The following is a 16519-nucleotide window of genomic DNA, read 5'->3' as shown; positions in this document are numbered from 1 at the left end:
ATTCTGTGGCAAGGTAGGCCAACCTCCACATTTATTTGTTGTATTTATGTCCTGCCTTTCCTCCAGGACATCAAGGTGCGAAAACAGCACTCCTTCCTCCAATTTTTACCCACAACCACCATCTCTATGAAGAAAATCAAGCTGAGATACTGAATTGGCCCAAAGTTACCTTATGAACCTCCATGAACCTTGACTCTCCTGATCTTAGTTCAATAACTAAATCACCATTCCATTTAGGTATGTTGTGTTCCTTTTACACAACAAGCAGGGAGCCTGTTCTTAGATCCTAAGGCCCAACTGTAGAGTTCAGCCTCATCTCATAGGGAATGTGACCCAGTTTGATTCTGACTGCATCAACTCGGCTCTAGCAAGTTTCAGGCAAGGTACTGCAGCCTTTGACAAGAAAATGAATACATAATGGATGCTGGGAAAGTGTAATGGTATGTGGGAATGACTGTGGGAGACAGAGGAAGAGCCACAGTCTAAGCAACCATCATGCAAAAGGTATGTCAGCCCACAGAAGGAAAAGGGGCATGGGAAGCATCTCAGAAGGGATCTTCCCTAGTTTTCTGGAAAGTAAAAGTAAAGGAGGGAAGAAATGCTTTCTAACTTGCAAGATTGATGTCAGCCCTTCGAGGGAGTCCGGACAAGAAGCGCAACCATGAGTACTAACACTACCTAGAATCTTGCAAGTGTCAACCATTCAACTTGGTGAGAACAGCATGATGGGAAAATGAACTGTGGAGCGCAAATGACCATCTTTTGGGTGAGAAACATGGAGATGTATCCCTGTAGCGTTCTTAGGTCCCATTCAAAAGAAACTAATGTAGAAATGAAACTAGGATTCTCCTAACACTATAGAGATGTCACACTTTCTGCAAAATGCTCCTGGTCCAGTGATTAGTTGGCTTTAAAATAGCTCCATGGCATCACACACAACAGAGTAGCCCTCTGAGACCTTCCATGCAGCATGTGAAGTGCCCCATGAATTCACTCTTGAATGGGGAAAAAAAATCAAGAACTGCTCATCCTTAATATAGTTATTTACACAATCAGAACAGCAGAAATGGAGGCAGATTTGGGGGGTGGGGGAAGATTCCTGGGTTAGGATATGCATACAGGCCCTGTTTAAAATTCCACTTCATAGGCATCCTTAGTTTGAACTGTGCAAAGATATGTCCTGACAAGGCGATTGTACAAAAGTCCTCGAAGAAATAGATGGTCATAATCAAGATCAGTGCCATGTCTGGGTCAGCAATTCAGTGAGCAAGAACTTCAGCTAACATCAATGCAATCTGGGGAAATCATCATTCATTTGTCATGGAGGTAAGAAGCTGCCTACACAAGCGCCGTTCTGTAAAAGCAAAACCCGTCCACTTTTCTGCCTGTGTTGCACAAGGATCAAAAAAGATTAATGCCCTGCCTCGACACCCTCCCAGAATGTGGGAGAGCTCATTCCAGTGCTGACAAAGCTGAACCTCAGGGTTAAGACATGCAGATGACTTCGTTAATGGTGAATAATCACTGGATAAAACATTGTTCTCCACTTTTGTGATCTGGTCACCCGCCATGCACTTTCCAGTTCTCTAGAGTGCACACATTTTCTGATAGTGATCAGACTCAGGAATCCCCATATTTAGGCAACACTTGGCTTGGCTCGCACCTTTTGCAGAAGGAAATCTGAAAGACTTTGATTTTTCCTCGGACATGGGGTCTGGAGGTGAGGGGAGCACATCACTGGGAGTTTGTCTTTTCTGTGATTGGAGTTGGATTGTCTTCAGCCACCATAACTGCATTGATTTTTCTTACTGTGTCTCTTTTGGTTTTAAACTTATGTTTACCTCCCAGAGTCGCAATTATGAGATGGGTGGCTTTATAAATTGCTTCAATAAATAAGAAATGTACTATTGGTTTTGTAAAAGCTCAACTCATCCCATGATGGGCTAGTTGTCTAGCTGTATGGAACAAGTAGGATTTTTTCTTTCTTTTACGGCTCCCTGACAGCAATCTATTCCAGGCTACATCCAAATTTCATTCCATCCATCCTCCCCTGATGCTGTTCAATATATAGACTATATTACAACTATCTCCAGGGGTACCAAGTGCAGAGCGGCAGATATTTTGGAGTTCATCCCCCATCAATGGGGTCAGAGATTATGAAAATTATAATCCGAAACATCTGGAGGGCACCAGAGTTACCTAGCTTTGGATTAAACTATGCAGCAATGCTCTCCACAAAATTGGGAGAAAACACCTTACATTATAAAATCTCCCCTCTCGCACTATTTGAAATTTGAGGTTTCAAAACACGGTAGTAAGGACTGTGTTCTTTGCATAACCAGGGGAATTGGCTTTTTTTGAAAAGCATGAAGACCTCCCCAAAGGGGGTCAAGGAGAGGGTTACTGGGAAAAAGATCAATTTCTACACCCCAGGTCCTTTTAAGCTGGTGGAAATCTTTCAAAAATGCTTTTCTTACAGCTACACTCAATTAACAAATGGTGTGTCCAAGATTTAGCCTACAGATCTGATGGTTGGGAAGTTAGATCTGAGGGTTCTCATGTTTTGTTAAGCAAATGGTCATGTTCTGTTAATTTTTACACCATCATTCCTGCAGCTCTTTAAATATTTGGAAGCAAAAAAGGCCAGTGGGACACACTTATTATTCATCTTAGCAGCCAGCCACACTCCCAGCTTTCTACAATGCAAAGTCCTTTTTGAATTTTGCCTAAGAGAACCTTTCTACGGACTTACCCCCCTGCCCATCAAAGGAATTTTGGCATAGATTTTCTACTCACACATAGGGATCCAATTCCATTTAATTCAGGGTTTTTTTAGCATAAAAATTACCAACATTAGAAAGCAGCTAAGAATAGGAGAATATAAAAGGTTGAAGGCAGGAAAAAGCAAAACTGACAGAGCCATTGATCAAAATAAAGGGTTTTGAATGCTTAGCTTTTCAAAGTTTGGAGTCGAATCCCTCTGAGTTGAATCCCTGTGTACTCCAATATATTAGTGGTGCTAATTAGGGTTCTCACCATTATTTTTCTAAAACGAGTCATTTTAACACTTACACAAGTGCTATCAACACATATATCAGCTTGTCTCCCTTGTTGGGAATAGCTGTACCTATGAAGCTGGCGAGTGACCACGGGAGAATTCTGTATGTTTTGGTTGTGATAGGAACACACTAACTTTGAAAACTTCTGCACAAATAGGAAAGGGTCCAGTCAAAAATTATCAAAGGCAAGAAAAAAGCAAAATGGCAGCTTTGTCCACTGTGACTTGCTGCCTACATGTGCCTTTTAAGATAATCACAGGTTTGACATCACATGCAACCAGTGATGTCTCAGGACAATGCCTGTTTTCCGGATAAGGCCCCAGACGATGGAAAATTCTTTTTGACTCTACACTCCGGGGTTGTGGTTGAGCTGTCAAGACAAGATATGCTGTTGCTGCTTCTCCTTCTCTTTCTTCTTCTCCTTCTCCTTCTGAGTAAACATGCTACTGTGAAATTTTGGCTCTTTTGGCTATTTAAAAATTCATGTTTATTCCTGCTATTTGTTGATTTGCAGTGTTACACCTACCGTTCAGTTGGAAGGCAGTTGGAATTATTTTAATGAACAAGGCAGTTGGAGGGAGAACGAAGTAGCCCCACCAACCAGCCGACATGGCACAAAAGAGTGAAAGTCAAGAGAGGAGCTTGGCTTGATCATAAATCTCAATATTGATAAGGATTTTAGAGTCAAAGCCATTTGTAAAAATCAAATTGTGCTTTTACAAAAGCTAGACCAACATTATTGTAGGTCATTGTTAAGGATCGAATTAAACATTGAAGAAGAGAATGCAATCAAATGGATCAAACCTTTACTTGGTAAGAGTACTTACGCTGTCTGCCATACTGCTGAAATACATGTTGCACAAACATAAATTGTGTTTTATTGTTCAATTTTTTTCTTCTTCCCACTACATTCTCCATGTAATGGGAAATTTTCAGCACACTTCTCCTTTCCAATATAGCCTGATAATCTTCCTAGAATTTTGAGATTAGAGGAGGCCAAAGGTGTGCTGGTACCTCTGCCTTACGAATCCTGAACTTTATCTTTGGGATCAAAGTCAGATGCATGCCTCGGTCCTCATGGAAAATACACAGAGGATTTGATTAAGAGTGGGCCTGGTTCACAAACTTTCCTCATTGCAGAGATGATAGCAAGAGTCATTCTTTTAATGCATAAAACAGCAAAGCCTCAGCCGGCTCTAACTAGCTTTTTTCATTCCTTCCCAGATCCACTTTGGGGATAATTAGGCTTAGTGCACAGAAATTGCAGATGAGCTAGTCACATCCTTGCTGGATTTTTGCTATTCAGGCTACTTTGAGAAGAGACAAAATCAACAGTGGCAAGAACTCTTTAACTTGGTTAGTTACCCTATACATGGAATTTTGAGGGAAAGACCCACACCTCAGAAGTAGAAAATCTGGGTTGCATACAAAAGGTTCCATGTTGAACCCCCAACTTTCTTGGAGAGAGGGCTTCTGAAAGGAATGAGAGATGAAGAAAAGCTCTGCCTGAGGCGTTCACCCCAGAGAGTTCTAGCGAATGGGTACTGATCACACCGAGCAAGATGGCAAATGGGCTGGTATAAGACATCTTTTTATATTCTTTTTAAAATGAAGGCGCAGTATGCAAGGGGAGTGGATGCCTTAAGAATGTAAGAGCCATCTTGGTTCAGATTAAAGGCCTATTTAGTCCAGTATTTTGTTCCACAGTGGCCAACCTGAAACCAGTGGGGAACCTGCAACCTATCATTAGTAGAGTAACAACCGTTAGTGTTCCCCAACTGGTAGTCCTAAACATACCATCCCAGACGTTCATAACTACAGGTGGTCCTTGGTTAACAACCATTCATTCAGCAACTGTTTGAACTTGCAATGGCACTGAATTAGTGGTAGTTATGACCGGTCCTCAAAGTTCCAACCATTGCAGTGTCTTGCAGTCACGTGATTGTGATTTGCGACCTTCCCTGCCGGTTTCCCACAAGCAAATCAATAGGTAAGCAGAAAGTCAGAAGTCGCAGTCACGAGGTCCTTGCTTAATGACTCACAGTGATTTGCTTAACAGCTGCAACTGGGAACTGCCAAAACTGCCATTACTAAGTGGCATGGTCACATGACATTGCGCTTTACAACTGCATTACTTAGTGACAGAAATTCTGGTCCCAATACCATCATTAAGGGAGGACTACTTGTAGTAGTCATTATTCATTCATTCATTCATTCATTCATTCATTCATTCATTCATTCACTCATTTATCATATTTATATGGCCACCCATTTCACGAAAAACATTACTCTCGGTGGTGTACAATAAAAACTATAAAACAATGATATTTTTTTTTTAAATTAAAAATTATAGCCTTATCCTCCATGAATGATTCTAGTCTTTCTTTAAAAAATCTTATGGTTACAAATTCCAGAGTTTAATTATGCACCATGCAAGTTCTAGTTTATGAAAACTGTCCACAGAACATAGGCTTGGAGAACCTGTGGCTCTCCATACATTGCATGACTAAAATTCCTAGCAGCCTCAAACAGCACAGTCAGTAGTGAAAGAAGGTGAGGAGGGCCTACACTGGAGAAGCCAAGGATTGAACCTGTGACTTTCCAACTGAACCAATGTGTTTTATTCATTTATGTGGAGGGAATTTAACTCTTTTCCATTGTGATGCTCTGTCAATGAGAGCAGAAGCCACATGCTTGAACACAGGATTCCTGCCCCTTTTGAGATGGGATCTGCTTTCAACATAGGACATTATACATAATGTCTCCTAAAGCATCTATTCTAGGTTGAAGGACAGATCAAGATAAAAAAGGCTCATTTCCTTCCAATTTTCAACTAGAGAACACAGAAAAATCATTAGAGACAAATTCTAAAGAGTATGTTAGTGCACAGCTTTTATTTTATTATTAAGCTTCACTGGTGCCCTCAAATCCAAAGATACCACTGTCTTTTCAGAGTCAACAAATCCTCCAGCTTCATGCATGGGAATCACAATTTTTTAAATTGATGTCTCTACCACATTCAATTTTCATAAAGAAGCCTATCAATAACTAGTACCAGGACAAATGAAGAGGGAACTGATAAATGTTAAAACTACATAAATTCACTATTAGATAAATAAATGTAACGCTGCAGTTCATCTTATGCAAGGCTTAACTGTAAACACAAGCTTAGTTAATTGTTCTAAATATCTGTAATTCTCAAGTAGCATACATATGGAGAATAACAGGCATTTGCTCAGCCAACAAGTAACCATGGTGGTGAGATGGGTATCATTGACTGTCACCTAGGCGATGTGGAGGGAATACGTTTCTTGATTAAATATGCTTTTTTGGTTACATGAAACCAGCTGGACAGATTGTTGCTCTAAGAACTGAAGCTCATCATAATGACTGGTGTCCAAATAGTGGTGAGAAATTAAGCCTTATATGCCAAGAGAAACCCATAGCATCCACCTGGTTCCACCAGCTTCTATTCCAACTGCTTTAGCTAATAGAACAAGGATCTTCTGTATTAGGCTTCAGTTCGCCTTCCAGCAATAAATTCATCACTGCTTTTGTCAAATAGCTGCATGTTCCTCTTTTTCCCAGTGGAGGTGTGTTGTAAAAGGAAGTCATGTCATCCTGCATAAATAGACAGAGTCACAAAGTTGAAGGATAATTTCAGGCTTAAGTAATAATAATAATAAGACACACAGATGGATGGGTGATGAACAGGACACTGCACACCCTCCACGTTCTCCATCTTTTAGTATGAAAAATATTTTGGGTTTGAACCAAAGAGGATGGAGGAATATGGACACCCTGAGAAAAACAGGAGGGAGGATGTGTAACAAGAACAACAATAAAAGAACAGAAACAGAAGCAAAAATACCTGCAGGCATTTCCGGAAAGATCTGTGATGAATTCAGTGAAAATGATTGTCCCAAACACAATGAGTCAGAGATTTTATGTTGCTGTAGAGAGCAGCTTTACTCTGGCAAAGCAGCAATTCATCATTCTCTAGGCCACCAGTGAGTCATACTGTCGCTGGTGTTGGTGAGAGCTTGTCAACTGCAGTTTGTGTTTGGTGCAGAGCAATTGTCCCACTACAAGGGCAAATGCTATTGTGGCTGCACCTGCTACAATGACAACACACCCTCCCCCTGGGCAGGCTGCAGCACCCATGGCTTTCCAGAGTACAGATGGTCTAGCAGAGCTCTCCTAAGCTGGAGAGGAGGAAAGGAAAGCCTTGGAGCAGAGGAAGGAAAGGGAAGAAGGAACAGGCAAGCAGAGATGGAGGAGGATGACAAGCAGGGCAAAGCTTCGGGAAAGGTGGAAAGTGGGAGTGCAGGAAGACAACGCCAGGGAGACTTGACTTTGAGCTGTGCAATTTGGTAGCTACCAGAAGTAATGACAGTGTGATACATTTGTGAGCAATTGTAGATCAAGGACATGTGCAACTGTCCAAAATCTCTGGCCATCTTCAACAGCTTTGGACAACCGGAAGGGAATTTTCTTGGCAACACAAAATTGTTCTTTGGAAGGTTTTGGCTGGGTGAAAGGTAGGGTCAATATGAGATTCTTGAATCAGAGAAGCCTTTGGCAGTTTGGCAATGCTTGCCTTTTTTTTCTTTGTTGCAAGCATAAAAAAACCAAAAGCTCCTATCGGGATGAATTCTGCCAACACCTCCTCAAAAAAGGAATGGAGAGAACAATTCAGTGATCAGGAGTCACGCAGCCATTTGTATCTGAGAACAAGAAACAATATATTTCTTCCTTGATCTTCCCAATAAGGAGCTGTCATTCCTTAATATCTGAACTCTTTGTACAGCAAGAGAGAAAAACCAAATTCCCACAAAATTACAGCATAATCAGATCGATAAATGATGTTGTTTAGAATTTTAGCCAAGCTTTTCTGTCCACTAAAAGAAAACAAGGAAGGCTTCACAAAACCAATTGTTTTTAAATCAAAGCAACAGTTTCTTTGGGTCAACCAGAAAGAAAAATCAGTAAGGAATAACGAAAAGCATGAACTCTGGAATGGAGATTATACTGACTTGTTTTTCAGTGCCCTTGAGTTGATTCTGATCCTTCTGGAATTGATTAAACGATTCTTTCACCAGTTTGTCCAAGTCCACTTTATCCTGAAACTCTAATTCGGGGTTTCTTTCCAGAATCACAGAAACAACCATCAACAACTAAAATGGGATGGGGGTGGTAGAGAAAGGGGAGAAGAAGAAAAATTTCAGATACTCCATGAAGCAAATTGAGAAAATGTACATTACTAGTAGCATCTGTGATTTGTTGGCCAATTCAGATAGTAAACATTTTAAATCCTACAGCTGGCTGCAATAAATAAAATTTCTCAAAATGTAATGTGAAAGAGTTCTTAGAAGAGTACAATTGGGGTAACATGCAGCGCTCAAAAAAGGGAGTTGTTTTGCTTCTCTGTCTGCCATATGCCAACTCCAACCATCATCTTCTTAAGTCTTTGAACTAAGAATGGTCATATGAACAACTCCTTCACATGAATGCCTGTTCAAAGGTTCTGTTCGGGAATCTCAGCCACATGGATCTCTTACTTGTGAACTCATACATATGGATTTCTCTCCTGACATTGGCGCACTGCAGGTAGGGCAACTATAAATACATGATGTCATGGATAGTTTTAAGAGCATGCTGTGGCTTTATCAATTTTGTGGAGCCCCACACTCATGTAATGTGTGTAGGCTTAAGTTGAAATGGAAATATACACAGCTACAGATCAGGCTGGATCTATTATGAGTTTGAAATATGGCAACAAAGCTACCATACTTAGTCTCTCTTTCCATGTTCACGTCTTATTTTTCTTAAATTCCCCAATTTAAACTGTTCTGGAAAATGAAGAAACTATACACCTTATTTATGGCTTTACTATGGACAATGTGATTCCTGATGTTTTCATAACCCAAGCAACACAAGAGCGTTTTTATACATACTTAGAACGTATAAGAATATATATGTTCCACATACAGCAGCCACCAATTCGAAAATTTTTGGATTTTTTATTTTGAACGAGGCCTCTCTACCATAGTCACCACCACCTACTTACACATGCTGGATCACAAATAGGCAGTTGGTGAGCTTTTTGGCTAAAGGCACTAGAAAAGAAGTAGGGAGACATGAGTTCTAGTCCTCCCTTAGACATGAAACTAGAGGGATGACTTTGGGACAGACAGGCCTAGATTGGAAGTTGAAGAAATATTCCAAAGGAAGGCATTTCCAAAAATGTTGCTAAAAAAGCTGCATGGATCTGTCCATGGAGTCACCAAGAGTAAAGACTGTCTTGAAGGATCATAACAACAACAACAGAGAGGTTGTCTTGAGCATTTATACTGGCTTCAGGAGACTTGCTAATATTTTTCCTAACAATGATGTTGGTAGAACAGAGCCTGGTCCTCCTACAGAGATTTGAGGAACTTTATATTTGCTTGAAATCTGTTTACTGCTCAGGTAGTTACACATTCTTTTTTTTAAAGGTGTGAGTTAGATAAAGCATTTAATTAATATTTATCATCATATGGTACAAACCTCTACAATTATTTGCCTGTATTCTGGCTGATCTATACTTCTCAACATGTCCTCAACCAGAAGAGAAAAGTTCATTTCATACATCGTCATGTCAGATAAAGTTGGTTGCTGCAGGAAGAAGGGAAAATGAAGAACCTAAAGTGAATTTCATTAGTGGTACTAGGCAACATCAGAAAGTTAATAGACTTTTATCAAATGGATTATTTGATAATAAATATTGGGCTGAAGTTGAGCATAATTACAGATTAGCATTAATGAAATAAGGAAAAAAACTTATTTGGTGTTTTGTAAACACTTAACAGACCTATACTTGAAAAGAAGCCTATAGCTGCTACAATACAAACTTGTTGAGAACAGTGTTGCATGTACAGCCAACTGCAATATTGTATAAAGCAATCCAGATGCTGTCAAATAATTGTCAGGAATCATGCAATATTGCTTTTCAATGAGATACACTGACTGAGTTTGGTGTCAGGAGTTCTACAGGCTTTCAACTTGGGCATAGGCTGGAACATCTCTCATGTGTGAATGTACCTGATGTTAAGGTGAGGGGGGTTCATCTTACTGAAATGAATGTGATATCATCTGTGCTTCTGGGTTTTTTTCATCTGTTATTGGTTGTAAAATGTTACTGATATTATTGATGTTTCATTGTTATTTTAATATTGTGAAAGGCAAGATACAAACAGATTTACAAAAAAAACCCCAAAAAACCCTGCAACAATTCCTGTTTCCTTAGGGCCTTAGATCATAAACAACCCCCAACTTGGCATTAAAAAAAAAATAAAACAAACTCACAGAGGAAACGCTTTTTAGTGGCAACTCTCCACAAAAACTAAGGAATCTCAGTACCTAGAAGGGCTGTTCCTTTGATTGCTCAGTGATGAAGACAGGTAACTGGGAATTGATATTTTTCATTTTGCTCTGCCTGGAAGCTTTCCCAGACAGATCTGCTTGGCCATAATGTTGGGCTGGACCAACCCTTGTTTTAATCTTTCCCAGGGCTAGGGCAAAGCAAACAGATATAAATCTATGCTCCAGCAATATTAGAGGCCATAGACAGAATCATTATTTTAACTCTGGCTTGTTCCCACTTATCAAAGCTGAAGGAAGTTTATCAATGACATCATCAACCAGTAGTGAAGCTGAACCAATATTTTGAATGGTAAGGAAAACACCACAAGAGATACACACAGCTGGGGACCTCTGTCCTCCACAGTTACTGTGGGTTAGTCTTTGCACCCAATCCTTGCAACTGTATGCTACAGCTCAAAATCCAGCACTCTTATCACTAAGGCAGATGGCCATCCAGCCTACCCTTAAAATAACTCCCTCTGCACCGTTAGCTAGAAAGTGGAATTACGAATCTTAGAAACCAAAAAGGATTCAAACAGGAACATGGCCTGAGCCCCATGGATATGGGCTTACCTGTGGCAAATAATTCCCAGCTACTATTAACCCATTGGGGGTCCTCTCCAAAATTTGCCACACCCTGTCATAGAACCCACTCGGTGTTCGGTTCAAGGAGCCATCAATCTGACGCCTGTTCAGCCAGCACCTATGGAAAAAAAAGCCGAAGCAAAACTGATATTTCCAAATCAAAATAACGTAGGCTTGGATCATTCAGCCAGGTTTTTAAAATCTGTGGGATGCAGAACATTGTACAGAGTGGTGCATTTCATGTAAATATCTGATATATTTATTTTACTTTTTTTTTTAAAGTCTAGATTAATATTACAATTCAAGAGGGCAGTAAAACTTATTTATTTACTCAGGCCTATTTATTGTTTCAGCTGTTTTGACATTTCAATTGTTTTAAATTATATTGTTTTAATAACCTTTAAAGATTCGTTTTAACTGTACTTCTGCTGTTTTGATGATATTTTTGTAAGCCTCCTGAGCTATTGAGGGTGTAGATGGGTGTAAAAATATCCCCCCAAATTAATACAAAGTGCTCAGTTTTAGCAGACATGGTATTTACTGAAGGGCATAAAGATTTTTGATACATTAAATTTAACTAGGAGAACAAAGGCAATGGGACAAAATTAATCTCTTGGGTCACCACTGAAAGTTAATCTGATGAATGAAGTCAAAGCTTTTCATGGAGAAAAGTTATCTTAGCCTTTTCTATTTTCACACTCTTGTCAAGCCAGAAAAATTAAAGCATAGCTTTTAACTGCACTTAATTTTAGTTGCTGTTATCTTTACAGCATTAGAAGAATAATTTATTTAAGAAATTACTGTCACAAGTTCTGTTTAGTGAATATATAGATGAAATCTCATTTTAAAAGACCAACTGGGAAAAAAATATATCAGTTATTCAGGAATTCCACTGAATTAGAGAATATAAAATTGTGGAGATTTATGTCTTTTGCGCAAAGGACAGAATTGGCATCATTTAAAATCATTTAAAAGTGTCATTAAGGACATGATGTAAATTGACCTAAATGATGTCATGTCAAAGTCTATTGTACTCAGGTCCAGGAAAACAAGGTTTCGTTGTATTCATAAATGCTTCAGCATAAACAGAGCAACCCAAAATAGTGTATCTAAACTAAGGAGGATAATAAAAAGCGTATCCAAAGCCTGGTTAAAATGTACCATCGCTATGGAACCTAAAAAGACATAAAAAGTAGAATGGAAAGATCTTAACTCAGTGACAGAACAAATGTTTTCCTTGCAAAAGATTCCATGTTCAATCTTCTGCATCTCCAGGGAAGGCTGGAAAAGTGATTTGCTTAATGACCGTGGCAAAAAGGTCATAAAATCAGGTGCAACTCACTTAACAACTGTATCATTTAACAATGGATGTTCTGGTCCCAATTGTGGTCATAAGTCGAGGACTACCTATATACACTTCAGAATCACAGCCATAAGGCTAGAGTATTATTCGTCCCCCACACCATATAAGTGCAATACATGCATGAAATATGGCAAGAGGAGACAAGAAATAATGGGAAAGGCAGGATAGAGATTCTTTATTGCTCAGTCTTGTACTAACTACGGCTAGAAATCATAAAAACCAGAACAACTGAATGTTCTCTGACAGGCTTATGGGGAGCAAAGAATGAAAAGTCATTTCTTCATTTTAAATGAACTTATTGTAAACGGAGATATATTATAGGCCTGGACACACATGATGTGAGAAAAAGCTGTCATAACAAAGTCCTACGACATTTTGTTTCTTTAAAAAATAACAGGGGAGAAGCTGTCCTGGATTAGCTGTGATGCACACTGTTTTTCCTACAACAGAATCACTGGGTGCTACTCTGGAAGAAAGTAATCCCACCTCTAGGAGAAATAAATGTTTAGACTGTTTTGCTCAAGAATTCCATCTTCCTAAGTAGTAAATGACTGAAAGTGACTGAGAGAAAAAGAAGTGTGACATTTACCAGTTTCTCACCTTTCTTGGCAGAAAAAAAACACATACAGTTTTATCAATAATAACAAAGCTGGTTGCAAAGAGAAAATTAAGCACTGCCTTTTTTGGGGGGGGAAACAGGTGTTGATATTAGATGTGCATTTATATATATAAATGTATTTGGCAATGAATTTTACACACCAAATGTTCAGTTACTTTAAAAGTATCACTTTCTACAAACACCAGAGTCGAATTTGTAACAGAAGATGTTGTTTTAAGAAGGAACAAAAGTTGGGCCCCCAGCAGATCTGAAAATGATAGCAACACTTTAAAATACCCCCAGTTGAGAAAAGTTACTTTTGCAAAAGTTCAACCTCACCTTTCTGGCAGTTTCAAATTCACAATCTTGAAATGGAAGAAACGTAGTGTGCAAGTGCAAAGACATATAACCAGGCAAAAAGACATGAAACAGGTGGAGCAAGTAAGAATAGTTCAGAACTGGTGACAGGATATTCCATCAGAGCAGTGTTTCTCAACCTTAGCAACTAAGATGTGTGGACTTCAACCCCCAGAATTCCCCGACCAGTCCACACATCTTAAAGTTGCTAAGGTTGAGAAACACTGCATCAGAGGAACAAATCTCGCTCCTCCAGCAATCCTCTACTCCATCTTTCATATTATAAATGAGGGTTCTCTGAACTTCAGGAAAAGAACCCCACCTGGGAAGTTAATTCTTCGTGCATTAATATTGGATACAAATCCAGACGTGTTTGAACCTCAGAGACCACAGGTGCAGAAGTGTATAAGAACATGCCAGTCAGATCTTATGACTGGTGAGCAGTATGAAGACTCTGGATCAGCTATATCTGAAATGAACATTAGTCTTTCCCATGTATTCTGTGAGTTGTATCCATGTTCTGGCTTGCCCTCTGGGTGAATAACCATGGGACCTTTAAAAAGAAAGTCCCCAGTTCTAGATAAACAGTGCTTCCAAGCAAAGATAAGTAATGTTCAGTCAATACTTCAATTCAGGACAGGAATCCCAATCTGAGAACATCCTTTTCTTTTTCTCCTTCAAAATGTCATATACTAACTGTGCAAAACTGCATCTTAGCATTGACAGCAGCAGTATTGTTCTCAGTTTCCAATGAGTTTCTTTGTGGCAAATGAACAGGGACAGATAAGCTCGTAATGACTCTAGAAACAGTGTGGCAGTGGTTAGCATCCACTGGGAAGAGAGGAGAGGAGAGATTTACTGATAACAGAGCTCAAAAATCAGAAAACAAGCCCTGTGTTGGCAGAACGGTGTTTTTTGAAAAAGCTGCTTATGCTGGCACTCTTCCCGGTGTCAAACTAGGCAAGCAAATCCTAACGTTAGGTGATGGAGCTGCCAACGGAAGTAACAAAAGCCGATGATAAAGCAAACACCGGTGTATGGATGGAGAGTGGAAAAATGCTAATCTGTGCCTACTTCTACTTTTTGCAGCTTCAAAATCAATTTGTTCAAAAGCTGGGAGGAAAAAAGAACAGTTTGCAAGAAGGCAAACAACTCAGGTTGTGCAATCCATCAATGTGGATGCCACTGTGAGATCTACATAGAGAAAGGTAGCCTTACCTCCCTTGCTGTTGAGGATGAAGGATATCCAGAAGAAGCTGCTTTACTTCACTAGGTGACAGCTGGTATAAATCCATAGGGGGCATCTCCCCAGCACGGATTTTCAGCTCATATTTCATGGCATGCACAATCCATCTGACAAATGAAAACATCAGTGAATTATTTAGAAACAGGGAATTACCTCCATCCATGTCAGGCCCAGCCCAAGAGCAACATGGAAAAGTCCAGTCAAGTTCAGTTCTTTTATTGCTTATACCATTTAGACAGAATCTTGCCAGACTAAATCTGTACTACTCTAACCTAGTGGATATACCCTGGGAAATCTAGGGGGTGGCTACCTTAAATCTCTTCCTCTTCCCATGCTCTTCCTCTGGACTGTGTTGCCTCTTCTCTCCACCCCCCCTCCTGCAGTGTGCTCCCTCCTTCCTGAGAACCTGGGGCTCTATTGCATTCCATCACAATCCATGCCAATAAACCAAAGGCAAAGGTATTAAAACATTAACAGCCTCAGTGTTCAAACTATGACCATCCTATCAACCTTTCTGTCTAGATGCAATGGTGGTGAAAACTTGAGCTTCTTGATTTCTTGAGATACTTTTCTGCTGCAGCCTTTCTAAGAATACCAAAGTATGGCCAATCCAGTAGGAAACTTGCTCCTACAGACAGGAAAGGACTATTTAGAACTGAAGCAGCATATATAATAAGTGTTAAATGATATCATGTGTGGATAAAGACAATACAGTATGTTTAAATGGTGATATGAGTGAAATTTTTCCCAAGTGATGTCATCTTATTACAAAAGAAGCTATGAAAAAAAATGTGGTATCCTATCAAAGTGCCATCTGGCTGAGAAGTGATCAGCCTAGATATGAATGGACACTTTTCTGCTCATGTTCTTCAACAACAGATATCAGGAGGCACCCTGTGAAATCAAACCTACTGATAACCTTGAGTTCTAAGACTGCAGCATCCACCAGTTTTCATTGGGTTGCAGGCAACACTGGGTTAAAAAGTACATAGATTTTAGAAATATATATTTAAGACGTGGTTCTATATAACCAGCCTGTTCTTCACAGAATTCCCAAACAGATTCTCTTGTGCCTCAAGACACAGTTAAGTCCTCAACAAGGTCCATGTAGATGACAACAGCTAGACAGCGTGAAATACATCCAGCCAGCCAACCTTAGCACAATTCTTAGGCTGGACTGCTTAGCAAGGTTATTCAAATTGCCCAGCTAATGTTAGTACCTGGCTACTGCCATTCAAATTAAATTTGTCCATTCAGTGGAGCTTACTAGAACCAGGTCATCTGACTTCTGCTTTAGCAAATAATCATTGAAATAAGAAGGTTTGCTTACTGCTTAATTAGCTTGAATAGAATATTTGACAGAGAGATTGGGGGCAGAGACACTTCTGATGCTGTTATAGACATATTTATGCATCTTAGCACCATTATGAACCTGCTTCTTCTGGAATTTTTTTTTCCAACTTTCCAGCCTAGCCAAAAGCCCTGGGATTTCCTAATGAAATCTCCCACTTAAGTTCTAATCAGGTCTGATCCTACTAATGCTTTTTGGGAATAGTCCAGATTGGCTGACTGAAATGCCATTTATGTGCAGTAAGTCCTATTTCTCCACAGAGACAACTAAAGTTACACATTTCATTAGCTATGCTGGGGCCAAGGCAACAGGTCGACCGCTTGGGCAGAAGTAGTTTAGATAGTTCAAATAGCTTAGTCTGGGCAATCTATCCACCACTGCCTTACCCTGTTTGTGCTTCCTGCAGCCAAGGATTTCTTAACAGGCAAACAATACCAAGGAGCTATGAAGACCTTGTTAACAAATCACCCACCACCATATGCTAAACAATGTATATATTGCAGTGCATGGTTACTTCCTTAACTATAGACAAGTGGAAGTACCATCCAATTTTACC

The 16519-nt window shown here is 39.6% G+C and overlaps 1 protein-coding gene across 3 annotated transcripts in view; it reads right to left on the bottom strand.

Annotated features, from left to right (window-relative positions):
• Positions 1 to 5934: 5934 nt before the first annotated feature.
• PHKB (phosphorylase kinase regulatory subunit beta) overlaps positions 5935 to 16519 on the bottom strand; it is a 101377-nt gene continuing 90792 nt past the window's right edge. For all 3 annotated transcript variants that reach the window (XM_088136102.1, XM_088136104.1, XM_088136103.1), the window contains 5 exons: positions 14585 to 14719; positions 11037 to 11166; positions 9609 to 9716; positions 8096 to 8236; positions 5935 to 6680 (listed from right to left, as the gene is read on the bottom strand). In XM_088136102.1, the coding sequence (XP_087992228.1) occupies positions 6543 to 6680; positions 8096 to 8236; positions 9609 to 9716; positions 11037 to 11166; positions 14585 to 14719 (652 nt within the window). In that variant the 3' untranslated portion in view covers positions 5935 to 6542. The remainder of the gene's footprint in view (positions 6681 to 8095; positions 8237 to 9608; positions 9717 to 11036; positions 11167 to 14584; positions 14720 to 16519) is intronic.

This window comes from Python bivittatus, unplaced genomic scaffold (genome assembly GCF_059951505.1).
Source record: "Python bivittatus isolate LINGU-HERP-01145 unplaced genomic scaffold, Pbiv_v1 ctg000190_np1212, whole genome shotgun sequence".
Classification (NCBI taxonomy): Eukaryota; Metazoa; Chordata; class Lepidosauria; order Squamata; family Pythonidae; genus Python; species Python bivittatus.
This window is presented reverse-complemented; position numbering and strand designations above follow the sequence as displayed.